Genomic DNA, 18,183 nt, shown 5'->3' with positions numbered 1-18,183 from the left:
GAGAGCCGCGAGCTTCTCCATGATGTTATCAAACTTGCGCTCTGTGATGTTGTCATTCTTGTGCTCAGAGAGCCAATTCTGAGAACTCACGACCGCAGTGAGCCTCCCCGAGATGTAATCCAGTCTGCACTCAGAGATCTTATTATGAGTATTCACGGCAGTCGTAAGCCTCTCAAAGATCTTATCCGTGCTGCACTCAATGAGCCCATTTTGAGAAACTCACGCCTCTTCCCATCGTTTTAACGCCTCTTCCCATCGTTTCAATGGGAAGACAACCATCTCACCCTCAACGTCGCAAAGACAAAGGAGTTGATAGTGGACTTCCGGAGGTGCAGAGAAGTACACACCCCCATCACCATCAACGGCGCTGCTGTGGAGAGAGTGAGCAGCTTCCGGTTCCTTGGAGTACATCTGGCTGAGGATCTTACGTGGTCAGTACACTCAAACAAAACAGTGAAGAAGGCGCAGCAGCGCCTCTTCTTTCTCAGGAGACTGAAAAGATTTGGCATGAGCCCCCGCATCCTCAGAACCTTCTATCGCTGTGCCATTGAGAGCATCCTCACTGGATGCATCACCACCTGGTATGGCAACAGCACCGCTTACAACCACAAAGCTCTCCAGCGAGTAGTGCGGTGCTCTGAACGGATAATTGGAGGTGAGCTTCCCTCCCTCCAAGACATCTACAGGAAGCGGTGCCTGAGGAAAGCGGGGAGGATCATCAAGGACTCCAGTCACCCCAGCCATAAACTGTTCAGACTGCTTCCATCAGGACGTTCTGCAGCATCCGGTCCCATACCAGCAGACTGAGAGACAGCTTTTTCCATCAGGCCATCAGACTGCTGAACACGTCATAGACACCTCAGCTTCACTACTAGAGCTTCAACATTATGCACTCCACACTGCATATAAATGCCACTTGTTTTGAACAATATCCAACTACCAACCTCTGTATATTTTATATATATTTTATTTTATTGTTTACTCTATTTAATTTGTAAAATATGTATACACACACACACACGTAGAAAAACATATTTAGTATACACATCCAGTAATGCATACACTCTTATATTGTACATATATTTATTACTCTCAGATTTAGCCAATCTTATATTTTTGCTTGTTTTATGTTATTGTATTTTTTGCACACCTCTGTTGCTGTGAAGCTCGCACTCAAGAATTTCACTCGCATGTACTGTACCAGTGTACCTGCACATGTGATGTGACAATAAAAGTGATTTGATTTGGATTTGATTTGGTCCTGTACTCTATCATCAGCAGGACGGTATGCTGACTGTCTGACTGTATGGTTCCAAACACTATCACCAGCCGAGAAAGAGGAAACCAGCGGATGTCGCGCTAAACAACAGCAGCACGTTTAAGCTTGATCAGCTGTTGTTAGAATTTATTTAATATTACTTTCTAGTATCAGCTGATGTTTGCTGGAGCCACAGCTGTAAAGCTGCTGGTCATGATGTCGGTTTGGATATGTGGTGAGAGGGAAACATGAAGATGAAACCAGGAGATGTCCTTACTGGATCATCAGAGCTGAACAGGTGATGGAGAAACAGGTTTACCTTTTAGGTGACATGAATGAGTTGAAGGGAAGTTATGAACTGTTTCTGAGAGACAAATAACACCAGGATCCTTTTCTAAGTAGCTGACAGCTGGTAACTGTGCAGGGGCGGGTCTAGTTCTGCCAGGGGGGCAGGTAGGGCATTAACAGGGAGAGGGGGGCACAAACTTTTATTTTTTATTCTCATTTAAAATATCTAGCTTTTAATAAATAATTATCTGAATCTTACAACCAAAGTTTTTATCTGATATAAAATGTATAGAAATCACACATATACCAACAAGACTGTACATCACTGTCACAACAGCGTTTTCATTCAAAGGCTTTATGGCTTTAATACCTGGGGGGCCGGTCTCTCGTCAAAATGCCCGGGCCGATTTTTTGTCCCAGTCCAGCCCTGGGCACGACAGGCAGTGAATTAATCTGAGAAAGTGCATTAAAAAATAAATGAGCGGGCCAGCGGTGCACATCGCACATTAGTTGTGCCGCTTCTTAATGACAGTATCTTAGCTAACAACCCCAACTACCAGATTCAACTTGTAATTGGCTAAAAAATAACTTAGCCTACCGGTGAGAGGGACGTTGCTAGCTGGTAGTCTTTTCAAGCGATGTTGAAATTTCCACATTCCGACACTTCAAAAGCTTCAGGAGCTATCTGCTCAGCGCAGCATCAGCACCATGGAAATACACGGATACATCCGTAGACTCAGGACAGAATTCACAATGGGTTTTCGGGGCTTTCAGGTGTTTGGATCAATGTTTTCTTTTCTGATCAAACCAGAAAGCTTTAATGAGCAGCTGGATTTGTCTCGCATTAACTGGTTGGACACAGAGGACATCGAAATGCAGCTGATTGAACTGAAAAGCTCGACTCTGTGGGGTCAAAGTTTGTAGAATTACGGACGCAGCTGGAATCCACAGCTGTGCGTGTTCATGGAGCTGCATGTTCACCTGCTGGACATCACTACCTGACAACTTTAACTGTCTTCAGAACATTGCAGAGGCCTTATTGACAGTGTTTGGCTCTACATGTCTGTGTGAGCAGACTTTCTCTCACATGAGTCCTCAGGTAGCCGTCTGAATGCTGGACACTGGGAGACCTGTGTCTCTGAGTGGGAGACCAGAGGTCACATTAACATGTGTATCCCTGTATTAACAAATATGCCATATTGGCCCAGTTTATTTTTCTTATCGTTACCTTATTGTTGTGAGGAGACCATAAATAGCATTTGGATTTTCTGTTGTACAGTTCATTTGCTGTTATGGATAAAACGTGTCTTTTTTTGTTTCCAAACAGCTGATAACTATTCGCTGACAGCTGCCAACATCTGTGAACAAATATAATTCTGTAAAGTTTTTCTATATAGTGTGTAACTGTTAATATAGAGCGTTATTACATCTATTGCTAATGCAATCATATGGCACACTGACTTCTGAGGAAATTTTAGATGCACTCATCACCAGAAAGGTTGCCGACCCCTGGAATAGATCCATACACTGATATATATAACGGAACAAAAAGTTCACCTGCTTTTATAGCCGGAACTTTATAATGTGACACACAGAGGAAACAGTCCTGGCGCTACGTCTAAGTTAGCCGCTTGTTGAAGCTGGAAAACGGTTGCATTCGCGTATAACAGAGAAATATTTGAGCTGTCAAAGTAACGATGTGTTCCGTTGAGTATTTGCGAGAGTTTGTTAGCGAGAGACTAACGGCTGCTGCTGAAGAGATATTCGGCGTCTTTGTTAAAACGATGGTCCAGAATGAGGCCGAGATCAGTCAGCGCAGACTGCAGGATATCACTGTGAAGTTCCCCAAAATAAAGTTACACAGAATCGGTAGGTAACGCTCCGATGGTGTTAATGAACCCAGAGTGGTACTGCTATGTGTTTGAGTACTGGTGAGCTGATGGACGGCGCTACCGAGCATGCTCACGTCTGTGATGTGATTCTTAGGTAAGCGTTAGTGAGGTTTGGGGTGTGTCCAAATTCAGGGGCTGCATCCTTTAAAGGACCCGGCCTGCCCGTGCACGAAGGCCGGGAAGACCGGAAGTTAGCGGCTTCTGTAGGTCTAACCTAAGACGCGCGCCTCCTGTTGCCTAGCAACCGTGACAGTACCTGTTACACCCTTGGTGACCAGCATGCTCGACAGAAATAGAGAAAATCTTTATTTTATGACTTTTATTGGAGAAAATTGAGATGTTTCAGTGTCCTGTGATGATTCACCACAGCCATGGGCTGAGTCACAACGGTAATGTTAACTTCCTACATTATTAAGCCTGCAGCTATTGATTATTTTCTAATGATTATACCATCAATTAATTGAGTAATCTGATAAGAAATACTTCTGTCTTATTAATGAGCAGTTATAAATATTCAAAAGAGAAACAAAAATGAATAGAATAAACTCCTCATTGGTTCCATTTTTGAAATTGCAATGTTTTAAACTACATACATCTATTTGTACGTGCCATATTTAATAAAAACAATTGTTGAAAGAAAACATTTTCTTAAATGCAAAAAAATATAAATAATCTCAAGTATGGTCAAAATCTATATGCAATCTAAACGCAGGCATAAAAAAATTAGTGTCGAGGATTATTTATGATCACATTGCTTGATGAATCGTAGTCCTTCATCTCTCCCCTTGCAGCTGGACGCTTGCAGAGGGAAGTCAAAAATGGCAGTTGACCAAAAATAGCAGCAAACATTTATCAAGTATCAGTTAACTTGCAAGGTGAAAACACAATTTTGAGTTCGAATTGCATGGACTTGTTTTATATGTTTTAAACAAAGAGAAAGGGGAAACGGGACATCCTGCTGATATGTTCAGGTTGTATGATATAAGCATGACAAAAACAGAACAGAAACTGGGTGAGTGTTTCTCCATTCACTGTCAGTCTTGTTATTTGTTGCTCTATGCAGGATGAGAGCACATTCAACTAAAACACAGCATGGTTAAGTTAGTCCTTGTTTTATCTTGGGATAAGGTGGGGCCACAAACCCGAAATCAACTCTTTAAAGGGCCACACATTACACACCACTTTTTAGTTAGGATCGCTAATATGATGAGTATCACAGACACTCAGATTCATCCCATCACTGTCACTGACCACTAACACTACCATGCAGTGGTTTCTATCTTTTTGACATTACTCTAAGAACAAGATTTCTTAATCTTCAATCATCCTCACGATTTAAATTTGTAACGCTCTCAACCCCCAGAATTAACAGAATTTGGACAAACTGCCCGAAATGCATTGACAGAGACATTTCAGGGATATAGACTCAGTCTGCGCTCCATATGGGTTAATTGTTAAATGCGTTAGTTGTGATGACGGCACATTAACGCTGACAGCACTAAAAAAATATAAAGTCCCCAATTTGGGATTTCTTTGGCTTTAAACCAAATAAAAGAGGTAAACCTAAGGATGTAACCAAAGTGGTGTGCCGCTTGTGCAGACGTATAGTGCGAGTAAAGCTCTCAAACACGACTAACTGGCATGAGCATGTACATGTCCACCATCCGGCTGAGTATGCTAGGCTATCACCAGCTTCTGCAGCTCTCTGAGGAGGGGCATTTGCTCGCAGATCAAAGAGGGTGCTGTTAAAACAGCGCTATTATTTTTTTTCTGTTGACTTCTATGAGCTCCATCATGATTAGCAAACCTAGTCATGGGAAAATAAATAAATAAATCGCCCTTGTAAACACTATCGTCAATAGTCGATATATTGTCCAATTGCCCAACCCCAGGCTGATCATTTTCATTTCTATCACACGATGTGGATCCTCTTGGTCCTAACACTCTATACTCCTTATCAGTATAGATCAGTGTTTCAGTACTAAGTATGAGTGTTTTTCTGTCATCACACATGTAACCTTGTTTTGTCCCTTTGTCTCGATAGACCTCCCACAACAACTTGTCATTAATAATAAAGATGAGGCTCTTATAGAGCAGCAGCAGCACTGTAACCAGGAGAGGAACTCCAGATTGGTCCAGGAGGAAGCAGAGCCTCTCCTGATAAAAGAGGAGCAAGAGGAAGACTGTTCCAGTAAGCTGCTTGTATTAACAGGAGACCAGCACCTTTATGGTGACTTTAACTAAATAGGAGTGGTTGATGAACCCGACCCAAACGTTAACCAGTTCCTCTCTCAAACTTCTCCTGTAGTGGACACCAGAGACCAGCAAGGAACTAAACATGTAGAAATGGGATCAACCACCAATGAGGAGCTGAAGCCAAAGAAGAAATGTCACAGAACCAAAAATTACAATGTGGACATCTCTCCCATGTCAGGGAGTCACTGTAACATGGACACAGGTAAGAAATCTGTACATATAACGATCGCTCCCAAGGCCCGGCCCCGGACAAGCAGCAGCAGGATTATAACCATGTTTAAGCTCAACTTTTAAAATATCAAGTATTAAGTGTCTTTGGTGCCTAGATGAAAATCAGCCAGAGTGTAGCAATTAGACATTTAGTGCTTTTCTAAACAAATGTTCTTGCTGTTCAAGAATTGGACGACTTGTTCCTGTCATGTTTCTCTCTAAATGCTGCGTCCTCATCACCAGCTGTAGCCCTGGCATAGCTGCAGTGTGTCCAACCCAGTGAGAATAAGATCATCAGGATTATTGAACGGGAATATTGTTCATCAATCCTTTGTTCAGTTCAGTCTACTGATCCCTTTGACTGTGGCCTCCTCCGTTAGGCTCATGAGGTTAACCTGCTGGTTTACACTGTGCTGACCACAACTAAGAAGCTCACGTCTTGGTTTCTCAGACATGTTTGTTTTTCAGTCAGAGAAAACAAAATATCTACAATATTAAGTCGGGGTTAGAGGAACATTTCTCTGTAGCCACCACGTCACCATACGCTTCCCAGAAACCCCAAATGGTCAAAAGTAGAATTATAACATCACCGTACTCTCAGCAGTATTCAAATTTTAAGTGGATGGTTCAACAAAAATGTGTTGATTCAGGAAGGACATTTGAGCCCCTTCGCACGCAGAGAAAAGCTAGTTGGAAAACACTGGCAGCCATCTTGAAAACCCATCTTGTGGTTTGTTGTAGGTTCATGTTCAAATTTCTGTCCACTGTTCACTCTTTGTGTCTCTTTGTAAGTAGTAAGTAAGTGAGGTTTATTTATTAAGCGCTTTTCGTAGACAGGCAGTAGGGCTGCTCAATTAATCGAATTTTAATCACGATTACGATCTGGGCTTTTAACGATCATTAAAAATGACTGAGCCGATTATTAGCCCCTCCCTCGTGCTTTACTCTGCCGCTGCTCCGTGTGGCAAATCGAGCGCACCTCTCTGCATTTCGAACAGGCGTCACAACAATTAAGAGGACCCGAGGAAAGCTAAGCAGAAGTTATTTGGAGACAGTGTTGCCAACTTAGCGACTTTGTCGCTATATTTAGCGAGTTTTCAGACCCCTTAGCGACTTTTTCTCTAAAAAAAAGTCGCTAAAAAAAGACGTGAAAGCGCGTATCGCTTTTACTCTCAACAAGCAGCGGGTGCTGTAACGCAGTCAGTTCTTCTTTTACTCTTTTACTCTTATGCTGTTTTGTGGATCACAATGTTTAAAATTAAAACTACTTATAAACACACACACACACACAAAGTAACTCCACCAGAGCGCCTATTTTGGGTCACTTTTGCCGGTCCAAGCCCGGGTAAAGGAGCAGGGTTGGAATTGTGACATTGAAAAAAACAATAATTGCTAAAAGAAATTTAATTTGTAGCTCTAAATAAACTCTAAATGCATTTAGGACGTTTTTTACTCACTTTATGTCTCTTCCATGATGTTATTTCTCTCTCAACAACATGGGTTACAATTAGATTAGCATGACCAATTATGCAAATTAGGCGATGACGTCATTTAGCAACTTCTAGCGACTTTTAGGACAGCCAATAGCGATTTTCCTTACTGAGGAGTTGGCAACACTGTTTGGAGAGGAGAGTGACGGCCGTTGGTTGAAAAGAGAGGTAAAAAAAACTTCAGTGGTGTGGAAACATTATGGGTTTACGGAGTCAGACGTGGATCAAGTAGACACAGTGTGTAAACTTTGCTACAGTGTCGTAGCTGCACCACAGAGCAACACTGCAAAGTTCACTAAACATAGATGTTTACATTTTTCATTTATTTCTTATGTTGCAAACATTTGCACTGTTATCAGTATTTGCACTATTTTATATTATTTTTTAAAGTCATTATTCAACACATTGTAATTGTTAACCCTTTAAAGCCGGTCAGAGCAGCACGCTCCGTTTTGTGTAACTATTTTTAAATCCCTGTAGAACCTGAACCGCGTAAGCTAGCGCAATAATTTGTTTTGCATATGAAACCGGAGGAGTTGTACTTACATCTTATGCCATCAGCTTGTCCTCGCTCACGGTTTCCTTCCACATAAAGCTTTGCAAATATTGCATAAAAAGCGCTTGCAGGAACAAAAACATAATATTCCAGAAACACGCTTTGCTGATCCGATCAGCTGTTCATAACACTTCCCACAGTGAAACAGACGTCAGCGCGAACTATCGCATATCCGCCATTTCCTGCCCGAAACCGGAAGTGACGAAAATGACGTTTTTTACTTGTAGGCCTTAAAAGTCTATACTGGTCATGTTAGACTTTTCTGAATAGTTGCTGGGATGCTTAGAACTCGAATTGCACAGCTGGAAATAGTTTATTTTGATGCACATGCTGTTTTCTTTGCAAATTTGCATCATAGGATTGTTTTTTCGTTTTTCCTGCAGTATATAAAAATATCTGTATCTCCAAAATAAAACTATGAAGACACTCATAGTTTTATGACACATTTCTCCAAGTAGAAATATATGTAAAAAAACCAAAAACGATTTTCAATGTTTTTGTAGTTTATTGCACTTTTTTGCAATTAATGTAGTTACTATGGACTTAATGCATACATATTATTAAAATATGGGCTATAACAGTTGTATTGATGTATAGCAACTTGAAATACTCCCACAAATGGCTCCACAGCATGTAAAAATATAATATAAGCTCTGACGGACTTGGTTCTATGGTAGGTCTTAAAGGGTTAAATAAATATCGTCAAATAATCGAGATCTCAATTTCAGTGAAAATAATCGTGATTATCATTTTTGCCATAATCGAGCAGCCCTAACAGGCAGTCACGAAGCGCTGTACACAAAGGTTAAAATAAAGAAAACATTAAGTAACAAAATAGACAATATAAACAATGCAAATTCAAAACAATTCAGAAGTGTTGATTAACAGAAGGCCTGTTTAAATAATAAAGTTTTAACTGCTTTTTAAAGGATTCCACAGAGTCAACCAAACGTAACTGTGGTGGTACGACTGAAAGGCTCCGCCCCCTTTCGTCTTCAGTCGTGTTCGGGGAGAAACCAACAAACTCTGAGCCTGTGAGCGAAGACAACGAGCAGCAGAGTATTTTATAAGAAGCTTGGATAAATAATCTGGGGCCATTTAGTGCTCTGTATGTTAAAACAAGAATTTTATCATCTATTGGGAGCCAGTGTGAAGAATATAAAATGGACTACAGTTAGCCAGAATTCATTTGTTTACATGTGACCAGCTGATAATAGTTAAACTTTCTTTGTCCGGCCTGGCTTTCTGCTTCAGGCTTCGTGTGCGCTCACATAAAATGAGGTGTTTCATACACAGATTACTCCAATCAGAAACTTTATCAGATGAAAATAATAAAATGTTGATTAAAGATCTGTACAGAATATAAAAAATGTGTTGCAAATAAGAGAAAATTCATTCTGCAGGGAGTCTTTCATCTTGGGATTTTGAGCGCGAAGCAGTAAAATAAGTATTTCAACTCAAGTTGATTGTGTTAATCCTGCTGTTTATTTTTAAAATGACAGCTACACATTAGAGCGCTGAAGTTCGCACTAAAACATCTACCCTAACCTGGACCTACAACATGCTGCACACCAAACAGCTTCAGCTGAAGTGAAACCTGAACCCACTGGTGTTAACAATCCGTTGGCCGTCACAAAATTTGCTTAGATCTTCATTTGTATATGAATACAGCACTGACTGTTTTATGTGCCACTTTGTCTCTCCAGACCAGCTCCAGCAATATGTCTGCAAGGAGGAGGTTCTCGAGGACTTGTACCTCTTTAACCTGGAGAACTCTGGTCTGGATCAACAGGACGTTGGATCGGCTAAGATTAAGGAAGAATGGACGGAACTTTGCACAAGTCAGGAGAGACAGGAGCTTGTAATTGACCAGGAAACCAATCCATTAACAGTAATTTATGAGGAAAAAAACTACTGCCAGCCGAAACCAAGCAGTCACCTGCTCCTCTCTCACAACTCTCTACATCAAAAAAGAACGTCCACAGATGAGAAACCATATTCTTGCAACACTTGTGGGAAAAGATTTAAATATGCATCAAAGCTAAAAATACACACGAGCATTCACACAGGTGAGAAGCCATTCTCGTGTGACGCATGTGGGAAAACATTCAGGAGAAAGGATAACTTGTTGGTCCATATAAGAACTCACACCGGTGAAAAGCCATATTCCTGCAGCATTTGTGGGAAAGCGTTTAGAGACAGCTCAAATCTGATATATCACATTAGATTTCACACAGGTGAGAAGCGATACTCGTGTGAAACATGTGGGAAAAGATTTTATCATAAAGGCAATTTGACGGTGCACATGGCGACGCACACAGGTATAAAACCTTACCACTGCAAGATTTGTGGAAAAAGATTTGCTTGCTTAGCAAACTTGAAAATTCATGCAAGGACTCATACGGGTGAGAAGCCATATTCTTGTGCGACATGTGGCAAAACTTTTAGTCAGAGTACAAATCTGAAATTCCACACAAGAATCCACACAGGCGAGAAGCCGTATTCCTGTAAAACATGTGGGAAAAGTTTCATTCAAATGAGGGATTTGACCGTGCACATAAGGACTCACACGGGTGAGAAGCCCTACTCCTGTGTAACCTGTGGTAAAAGCTTCAGTCAGAACAGTCATTTGAATGTCCACATGAGAACTCACACAGGTGAGAGGCCATATTCTTGCAAAACTTGTGGTAAGACTTTCAGTCAAAATAGTCATTTGACTGTCCACATGGGGTCTCACACAAGTGAGAGTTCTTGCAAAACATTTGCAAAAACTTTTAGTCAAAATGAGAACTCACACAGCTGAGAGGCAGCGTCTTTGCAAAAGTTTCAGTTTCATGTCAGCAGTTGGCAAAGAATCACATTAAACTGGATCTCTACACCGTTAGCTTCTTTACTTGAATCTGTGGAACATGCCAATGACAGCAGAGTTTGACAGGCATAAAAGAGTATTTTGTACCAACAAGGAGCTATTAGCTAAAAAAGTAGCATAGTGTGCAGTGTGTCCTTAAATAACTTGAAACTACACAAGAAAGTGTGTTAGTAATAGGGTGACTGTCAAGCAGCCATTCTTAGAAAGGAACACGTCAAGGATGCTAACTTACCCAAGAACTAGACTGAAAATCAGCAGCAGCAGGACATTTGGGGTGAGACTCCAAACCTTGGGTCAAAAGTCATACATGCATACAGGAGAGGGTAACAAAAGCCGTATGTAAAACATGGTGGAGGCTCTGTGGTGATTTGGAGCTGCATTTCAGCCAGTGGTGTAAGGGATCTTGTGTGGGATCATCTTATAAACCTTTTAAAACATGGCTTCAGTGTATATGTAAATATGTATATACATCTGTATATACATATGTATATACCAGTATGGTACATGTACTGTATTGGTCCCAGTGTAGGTCATAGTGTGAGTTGTCACTGTGTGCTAAATTTGTATTCAAACACTAACTGAAAAGTGTGTGAGTCTTGGAAACATTTATCTGTTGAAAACCTTTTGTTTCTGTTTTTTGGTGAGTTCTGAACCTTTTTGTCCCACTTTGAGTATAACATTAAAACTTGATTTGTGTCAAAACTGCCTTTTAAACTAACTTCCTTTTGTCAACGAGGTTTCAATATTTACTTCCTTTTCTGATGGACTGATTTCAAATCTTTCTTTCTGTGTTTCAAAACAACACTGGATACAAATTCATGTGACCATTAGGTTCTGTACGGTAAACGTACACTGATACTAATGCAAACGGAAAACGTAACGTTCACGGGGGTCCAACAAAAATAAACACTATGTAGGAAAATCAAGCAAACTGGGATTTATAATAAATCATCCTGAAATAAACCCCATATGTGTGACCATGTTTGTGCAAATCTTCGTTCAGATTGGCCCAGCCGTTAAGGAGGAGGTGGGGTACGTACAGATGTGTACGTGCATACTTTGTGATTAGGGCCGGCTCTACGCTGGGGCAAGAGGGGGCAGCGGCCCCTTAAACAAACATCCTGCCCCGTTAAGTCAAACTTTTAGACGTTGAAGGACAATAATAGATTTCCCACAAACTGAATATGGACAAGATTTAGTACATTTACTACAGTAGCTCTCGTTCGCTCTTTTCCTCCGTACTCTGTGTGCAGGCTCACACAGCACTCAGCAGAGATCCCTCCCCCCAGCTAAGCATCCAATCACTGTCAGTATGCAAATGAGCCTGTGTCAGGTTTCTCAGTAGGCAGGCTAGAGCAAAATGAAGCAGCAAATCTCTGTCGTCTCGTGAGATAATTAACTAAAAATTACATCTATGTTTGTACAGTGTGTGACTATTGTTTCAGTACAGACGTGTTTCTCTCTGTGAGCCTGTCTGCTGCACAGACCCGACACAAAGCCGCCCAGCTTTCAGCTCTGCAATCAACAGTTCCCTCATTTCATATACTAAAGTAATCACAGTAATCACACACACACTTCCAGCAGCTCACAAAGGGAAGTTAAGGTCCTAAATCCCTGTCGTCACACCATGTTACATACAAGGAAGAGGAATTGGGTGATCTTGACCCATGACAAGTCCATGACATATAACTTGGATATGGAAGAGACATGGTGATTCGAAATTTTATTTAATCCTATTTTATTCTTACTTTATTTTGCACATTTATTTGAGGAATTAGGCCACCCAAGATAAATTTTATATTGTTGGTTGTAAAGGTCTGGATGATAGTTTTGTTTTATTTTTCTGTTTATTTTTCAAGACTTGGTGAATTGACTTTATTTTTATAACTTGGCCCTTTTAGTTTTGTTAATATTGGGTTTGAATATATTCGAAGAAGCCATCCACTTAAGTACATGTTTTTTAGTTGTGATAATCTGATGAAGAATATTTTGTTTTAGTTTTTGTGTTTTTATTTTTCAGTTTTACCCTGAGGGATTTGCCGCCTTGGCTCTGTGACAGACTGGCGACCTGTCCAGAGCGTACCCCGCCTCTCGCCCTATGACAGCTGGGATAGGCTCCAGCGCCCCCCGCGACCCTGAAAAGGATAAGCGGAAGCGAATTGGATGGATGGATGGATGGATTGCCGCCTTAACATGATCGGGGTTTGCAAGCCTCAGTGACCCTGAAAGCTAGACCAGCAGAAGCTTAGCCTTCAGGTGGGACATGCAGATGGTCAGGATTTTATGTTAGAGGCCTGACAAAGTGCAATCCAATTACATGACAAAAACAGTTATCCAAAGCACCCCACCCCCAGCCACACTGCTCTTATGCTGAGAACTAAAAAAAGGTATAGGACATAAATGGTAATTTGGGATTTTTTTTTTCATTTCATTTAATGAGTTCTTTTTCTAGAGTGGAAGGACTACCTACTTTCCAAAACAGATTTGGGTGCACAAGTTTGAAATTATTTTTGGTTGATGATGAATTTTGCAGTTGTATCATCTGATCTGTGGCCTTGTGAGCCATCAAATAATTACCACCTGGTGCTCAGTTAGATCAGTTGGTGGGGATAAAATGCCGGACAGGCCTGGCACACCTAAAGCTATAGTGAGGGTATGCTGGAAATGCCCATAAAATTCTTTAACTCCCAGGACTTCAACAGCATTCCGAGGGAGGCTGGGGACACTGAGTCCGAAAGGACCAGTTTTCTAACCCTCCATTGCTGAGGCTGCTGCAAGGAGCTGCAGAGGTGGTTGGAGCCTGGTGGTTATCCCCGAACCAGATGGTGGAGACCGCAAGTGAAAGGAGCCATCAAGTGTGAAGTGAAAGGACTTCGGAGACAGCTCATGGGCACCAGCAGGCCAAGCGAACCGCAGCTCGGGCAATGGCTAAAGCAAAACTTGGGCTTGGGAGGAGTTCAGTGAGGCCATGGACAAAGACTTTTGGTCTGCCTTGAAGCATTTTGAACAAAACTTCAGGCAATTCAGGAGGGTAAAGCCGTGCTCTCCCCCCACATGGTATATAGTCCAGGTGCTGCTAAATTCAACTGAGGGCAGTGGAAGGAATCCTTTAAAACCTCCTTAACCAAACTGACACATCGTCTGTAGAGGGTACAAGGTTTCACTGAGGTGAAAACAACTCTTGGGTTGTTGTGGTTAACTCTTTGGTGGATGAGCCCCTGCGGTCGATCACTTTTACCCTGAACTAACTAGGATGACTCTTAAGTGATGAGTAAAGTGATGATGACTCTAATGGTCAATGACTGACAAAATAGGAGAACAGTCAATCAGTCCGTTTTTGTACAAAAGGTGCAAACCTACTGCCATAAAAGAGTGTTATACTCTTATTACTTATAATTTTTTTTCTTAGCATTAATTTGTTTTTCTTTTTGGCAAAAAAGAATAAAATCCAGTCAGCTTCTACCACTTATCCAGAACGACACTGTAGGATGGGACCATGAAAAGTAAAGTTGGGGTTCCAAAGAAAAGACAAAAGAGAGGATGACACAATTTTATTTATTTATTTATTTTTACCAAAAAAGGTTGGCCTTGTCTGTGGGTGATAGAAGTGAAACTCATAGCCACGTCCACATGAAAGAAAATCTGTGACTTTTATATTTAATATTTTAATTTAATATTAGTTAGATTACTTAATGTGTCTCTTTGTTATTTCGCTGAACATCTAATCAATGCAGGCAAACACTGTGTGCATGTGTATATCACCTTTCCCTGCATCTGCCGACTCGGTGCCAGGCAAAAAAAGATCAAGCTTCTGGGTCAGCTTAGCTGTCCCACTCCCATCTCCCCACACCCACATTCCTGACACTGAACCAGCCCCACTGATATCTGGAGGAGTAGGTGAGTGGGAAAGTTGTTTTGATTCTAGATATTGTTTATTTGTAAATAATAACTTATCACTGCATCCCGCATCAACAAAGCGTTTCTGGAGAAGTGTGCATTGCTCTCTGTATATGTTGCACTCTGCCCATGACTTGCATGTGATGAGAGAGCCTTCAGTGGGCTAAAACAGCCACAACTGTTTGAGGTCCACTCTGTCTCAGAAGACAGACACATTTCTCTTGGCTCTACTTTAAAAATTGATGTCCAAAGTTACATTTTTCCTAAACTTAATTTTAAAAGTAAAAATGTTTAAGCTGTAAAAAAAAAATGTACATAATTTTATCGTTGAGAATTTAAATTTATTTCAATCCAAAATGTTAGTTTATTTGTATTTATGTATTTGATCCAGATAATGATATCTTTATTTTTTGGAAAAGTTAATGTTATGTTAATTATGGTCTGTATTTGTATAGCGCTTTACTAGTCCCTAAGGACCCCAAAGTGCTTTACACATCCAGTCATCCACCCATTCACACACTGGTGATGGCAGCTACATTGTAGCCACAGCCACCCTGGGGCGCACTGACAGAGGCGAGGCTGCCGGACTACCAGGCCCTCTGACCACCACCAGTATGCAATGGGTGAAGTGTCTTGCCGACAGCGAGACTGTCCAAGCCGGGGCTCGAACCAGCAACCTTCCGATTACAAGGCGAACTCCCAACTCTTGAGCCACGATCGCCCGTATGGTGCATATGGACATGATGCTTGTGTACTGAGAGTCAGGCAACATCGTGGGTTAATTTACTAACAAGTAATGACCCTTTCCTTCCTGTTTCCTCTCCCCATGACCTGGCTCACACAGACTCCAGGTGTGTTGGAGGTGTGGGCGTTTGGGACACAGCCTCCCAACACCTACCACTGGTCCAGGAGGGACATACAACGTTCCGATAAGGTGCCAAGGGGGTTGTGGCAGGGGTGTGATCTTTGGCTCTGCTGCAGTGGAGGGGTGGTGCAGTGGGCTCAAGGGGAGGCTGAGCTGCAGGTGGAGGTAGTTAGGTTGATGAGCTATCTTCCCTTTTCAGTGCTGAAGCATATCGTGTGTGTGTGCCTGAATAAAAGTGGCAAAACAGCCAATTAACGTCGTGTGGTGTTTGAATCATTTACAGGGGTATATGCTTTGGTGGACTCAGGCAGCACGCAGACCCTAGTCAACCAAACCCTGGTTCGATCAGAGGCATTGCTGGACACAGAGTAGGTGGAGGTCACCTAACCTTGACCGTATGTTTCTTCAAGTGAAGAAAGAAATACTGACATTTATTTACAGATACATTCTGGTGCATTTTAAATGTGTAACTTTTCACTGCCCTTTACACTTTTTACTTAAGAGACATTTCTCAGTACAGTAGTAATACACAGGACAGCTGAATGTAAATTGTGCCACATTTGTATAGCGTAAGCTTCTTTGTTTTACTTTATCTGCATATTTACCAAGTGGCAGTGGCTCGTCATGGTCACACATGAAGCCAATTCGTTCAGCTACAGGACTTTGTAGTTTATCCTCTTTTTCATGGATGCCTGGATGTTAAACTTTACATCTGGGAGAAGAGCCACACTGATCATTTTATTGAACGTGAAAGAATTTGGACCATTTTTAATTCTCTGTGATGACACAGTTTTTGTTTGAAAGTTTGGACAGTCGTTGGTTTGGACCTCAGACTTAAGAAGTGGATATTGTTATATTAACAGCTTTTCAACAACTAAAGTAGCAATGGCAGTATTAAGATTGACAGAGTGGGAAATGGTAGTGGTGCAGAGAACAGAAAACCAAACTAACACCCAGAAAAGCAGGCAGATGAGTGATTACATATCTTCCTTATTCCTTATTAAGCTTCAAGAAGAAGAAAAAAGATATATATAAAGTTTTTCTATAAATTATATATGGCCTGTTACAAATGCTGTCATATGTGACATCATTTAAATAGGACCTGCCTGACAAAGTGGAGTAGACTTAAAGATCCTAGAGAAACACAGTAACTGAGATCTCTCAGTCTGGATAAGGTTATAACGCCATTTCTAAAGCTGTGGGGAACCATAGTGAGAGCAAAAAGGAACATAAAGGCTCATCTCGGTTTTGCCAAAAACATCTTGATGATACCCAAGGCGAGACAAAAGTTACATTTTTGGAAGTTGTCCCATTACATGTGGTGTAAATGTAACACAGCATTTCAGAAAAGGAACATCACACCAACAGTCAAACGTGGTGGTGGTAGTCTGATGGTCTGAGTCTGTTTTGCTGCCTCACTTAGTCATAGCGCTGCATACACACTTATTTAGCACAAAGCTGTGGTAAATAGAAGCATGAATTCCTCTGTCTGCCAAAACATCCTGAAGGAGAATGTGCAGCCATCTGTTTCTGGCCTGTAGCACTTGGGTTCTGCACCAGGACAACGATCCACAACAGACCAGCGAGTCCACCTCTGACTGAATTCTTTCCGTCGCTACGCTTCACAAGAAACAACCCTTTCCTACCAGGAGCTCATGACCATAGGTAAGGGAAGGCATGTACACTGACCAGCTTAGGTTTTTCAATTTCAATTCAATTCAATTTTATTTATATAGCGCCAAATCACAACAAAAGTCGCCTCAAGGCGCTTCATAGATACAGAGAAAAACCCAACAATCATATGACCCCCTATGAGCAGCACTTTGGCGACAGTGGGAAGGAAAAACTCCCTTTTAACAGGAAGAAACCTCCGGCAGAACCAGGCTCAGGGAGGGGCGGGGCCATCTGCTGTGATTGGTTGGGGTGAGAGAAGGAAGACAGGATAAAGACATGCTGTGGAAGAGAGACAGAGGTTAATAACAGATATGATTCAATGCAGAGAGGTCTGTTAACACATAGTGAGCGAGAAAGGTGACTGGAAAGGAAAAACTCAATGCATCATGGGAATTCCCCAGCAGCCTACGTCTATTGTAGCATAACTAAGGGAGGATTCAGGGTCACCTGGTCCAGCCCTAACTATATGCTTTAGCAAAAAGGAAAGTTTGAAGCCTAATCTTGAAAGTAGAGATAGTGTCTGTCTCCTGAATCCAAACTGGAAGCTGGTTCCACAGAAGAGGGGCCTGTTTTGTGTTTAGCTCTCTCTTCACCACGACTGACTGGAACAGTGTCTGCAACACTGCCACCCCAATCCATTTGTCAACCTCTTGCTCCCCTCACTCATGCACAAGACCCCCATACTTACATTCCTTCACTTGGGGCCTAGAGTGAGCTACTCCACTCTTTTCCAGCTGAGGACCATGGCCTCAGATTTTGAGGTGCTAATTCTCATTCGCATCAGTTCACATTCTGGAGACAAAAACCTTATAGTTCCTGCTGTATCCCAGGACTAACAAATGAACTCTCCTTTCCAGCACATTGGCAGCATATGGCTGAGGAGTTTCTTATACTGAAATTTTAATTTCTGGAATACAGTTCGGTGCTA

At 41.6% G+C, this 18,183-nt stretch overlaps 1 protein-coding gene across 2 annotated transcripts; it reads left to right on the top strand.

The window, feature by feature from the left end:
* The first annotated feature begins 225 nt into the window (after positions 1 to 225).
* On the top strand, positions 226 to 11,537 carry LOC120736682 (zinc finger protein OZF-like). Of its 2 annotated transcripts, XM_040036942.1 has the most exons (5): positions 226 to 236; positions 3,151 to 3,415; positions 5,483 to 5,629; positions 5,747 to 5,896; positions 9,657 to 11,537. In XM_040036942.1, exons 2-5 carry the CDS (start codon positions 3,244 to 3,246, stop codon positions 10,751 to 10,753), a joined length of 1,566 nt encoding a protein of 521 aa, XP_039892876.1. In that variant the 5' UTR covers positions 226 to 236; positions 3,151 to 3,243; the 3' UTR covers positions 10,754 to 11,537. The 2 variants fall into 2 exon arrangements, with proteins under 2 accessions (XP_039892876.1, XP_039892877.1); XM_040036943.1 differs by lacking the exons at positions 226 to 236; positions 3,151 to 3,415 and adding an exon at positions 3,422 to 3,827.
* Positions 11,538 to 18,183: the final 6,646 nt, after the last annotated feature.

This window comes from Simochromis diagramma, unplaced genomic scaffold (assembly GCF_900408965.1).
Source record: "Simochromis diagramma unplaced genomic scaffold, fSimDia1.1 OVJJ01000630.1, whole genome shotgun sequence".
NCBI lineage: Eukaryota > Metazoa > Chordata > Actinopteri > Cichliformes > Cichlidae > Simochromis > Simochromis diagramma.
This window is presented reverse-complemented; position numbering and strand designations above follow the sequence as displayed.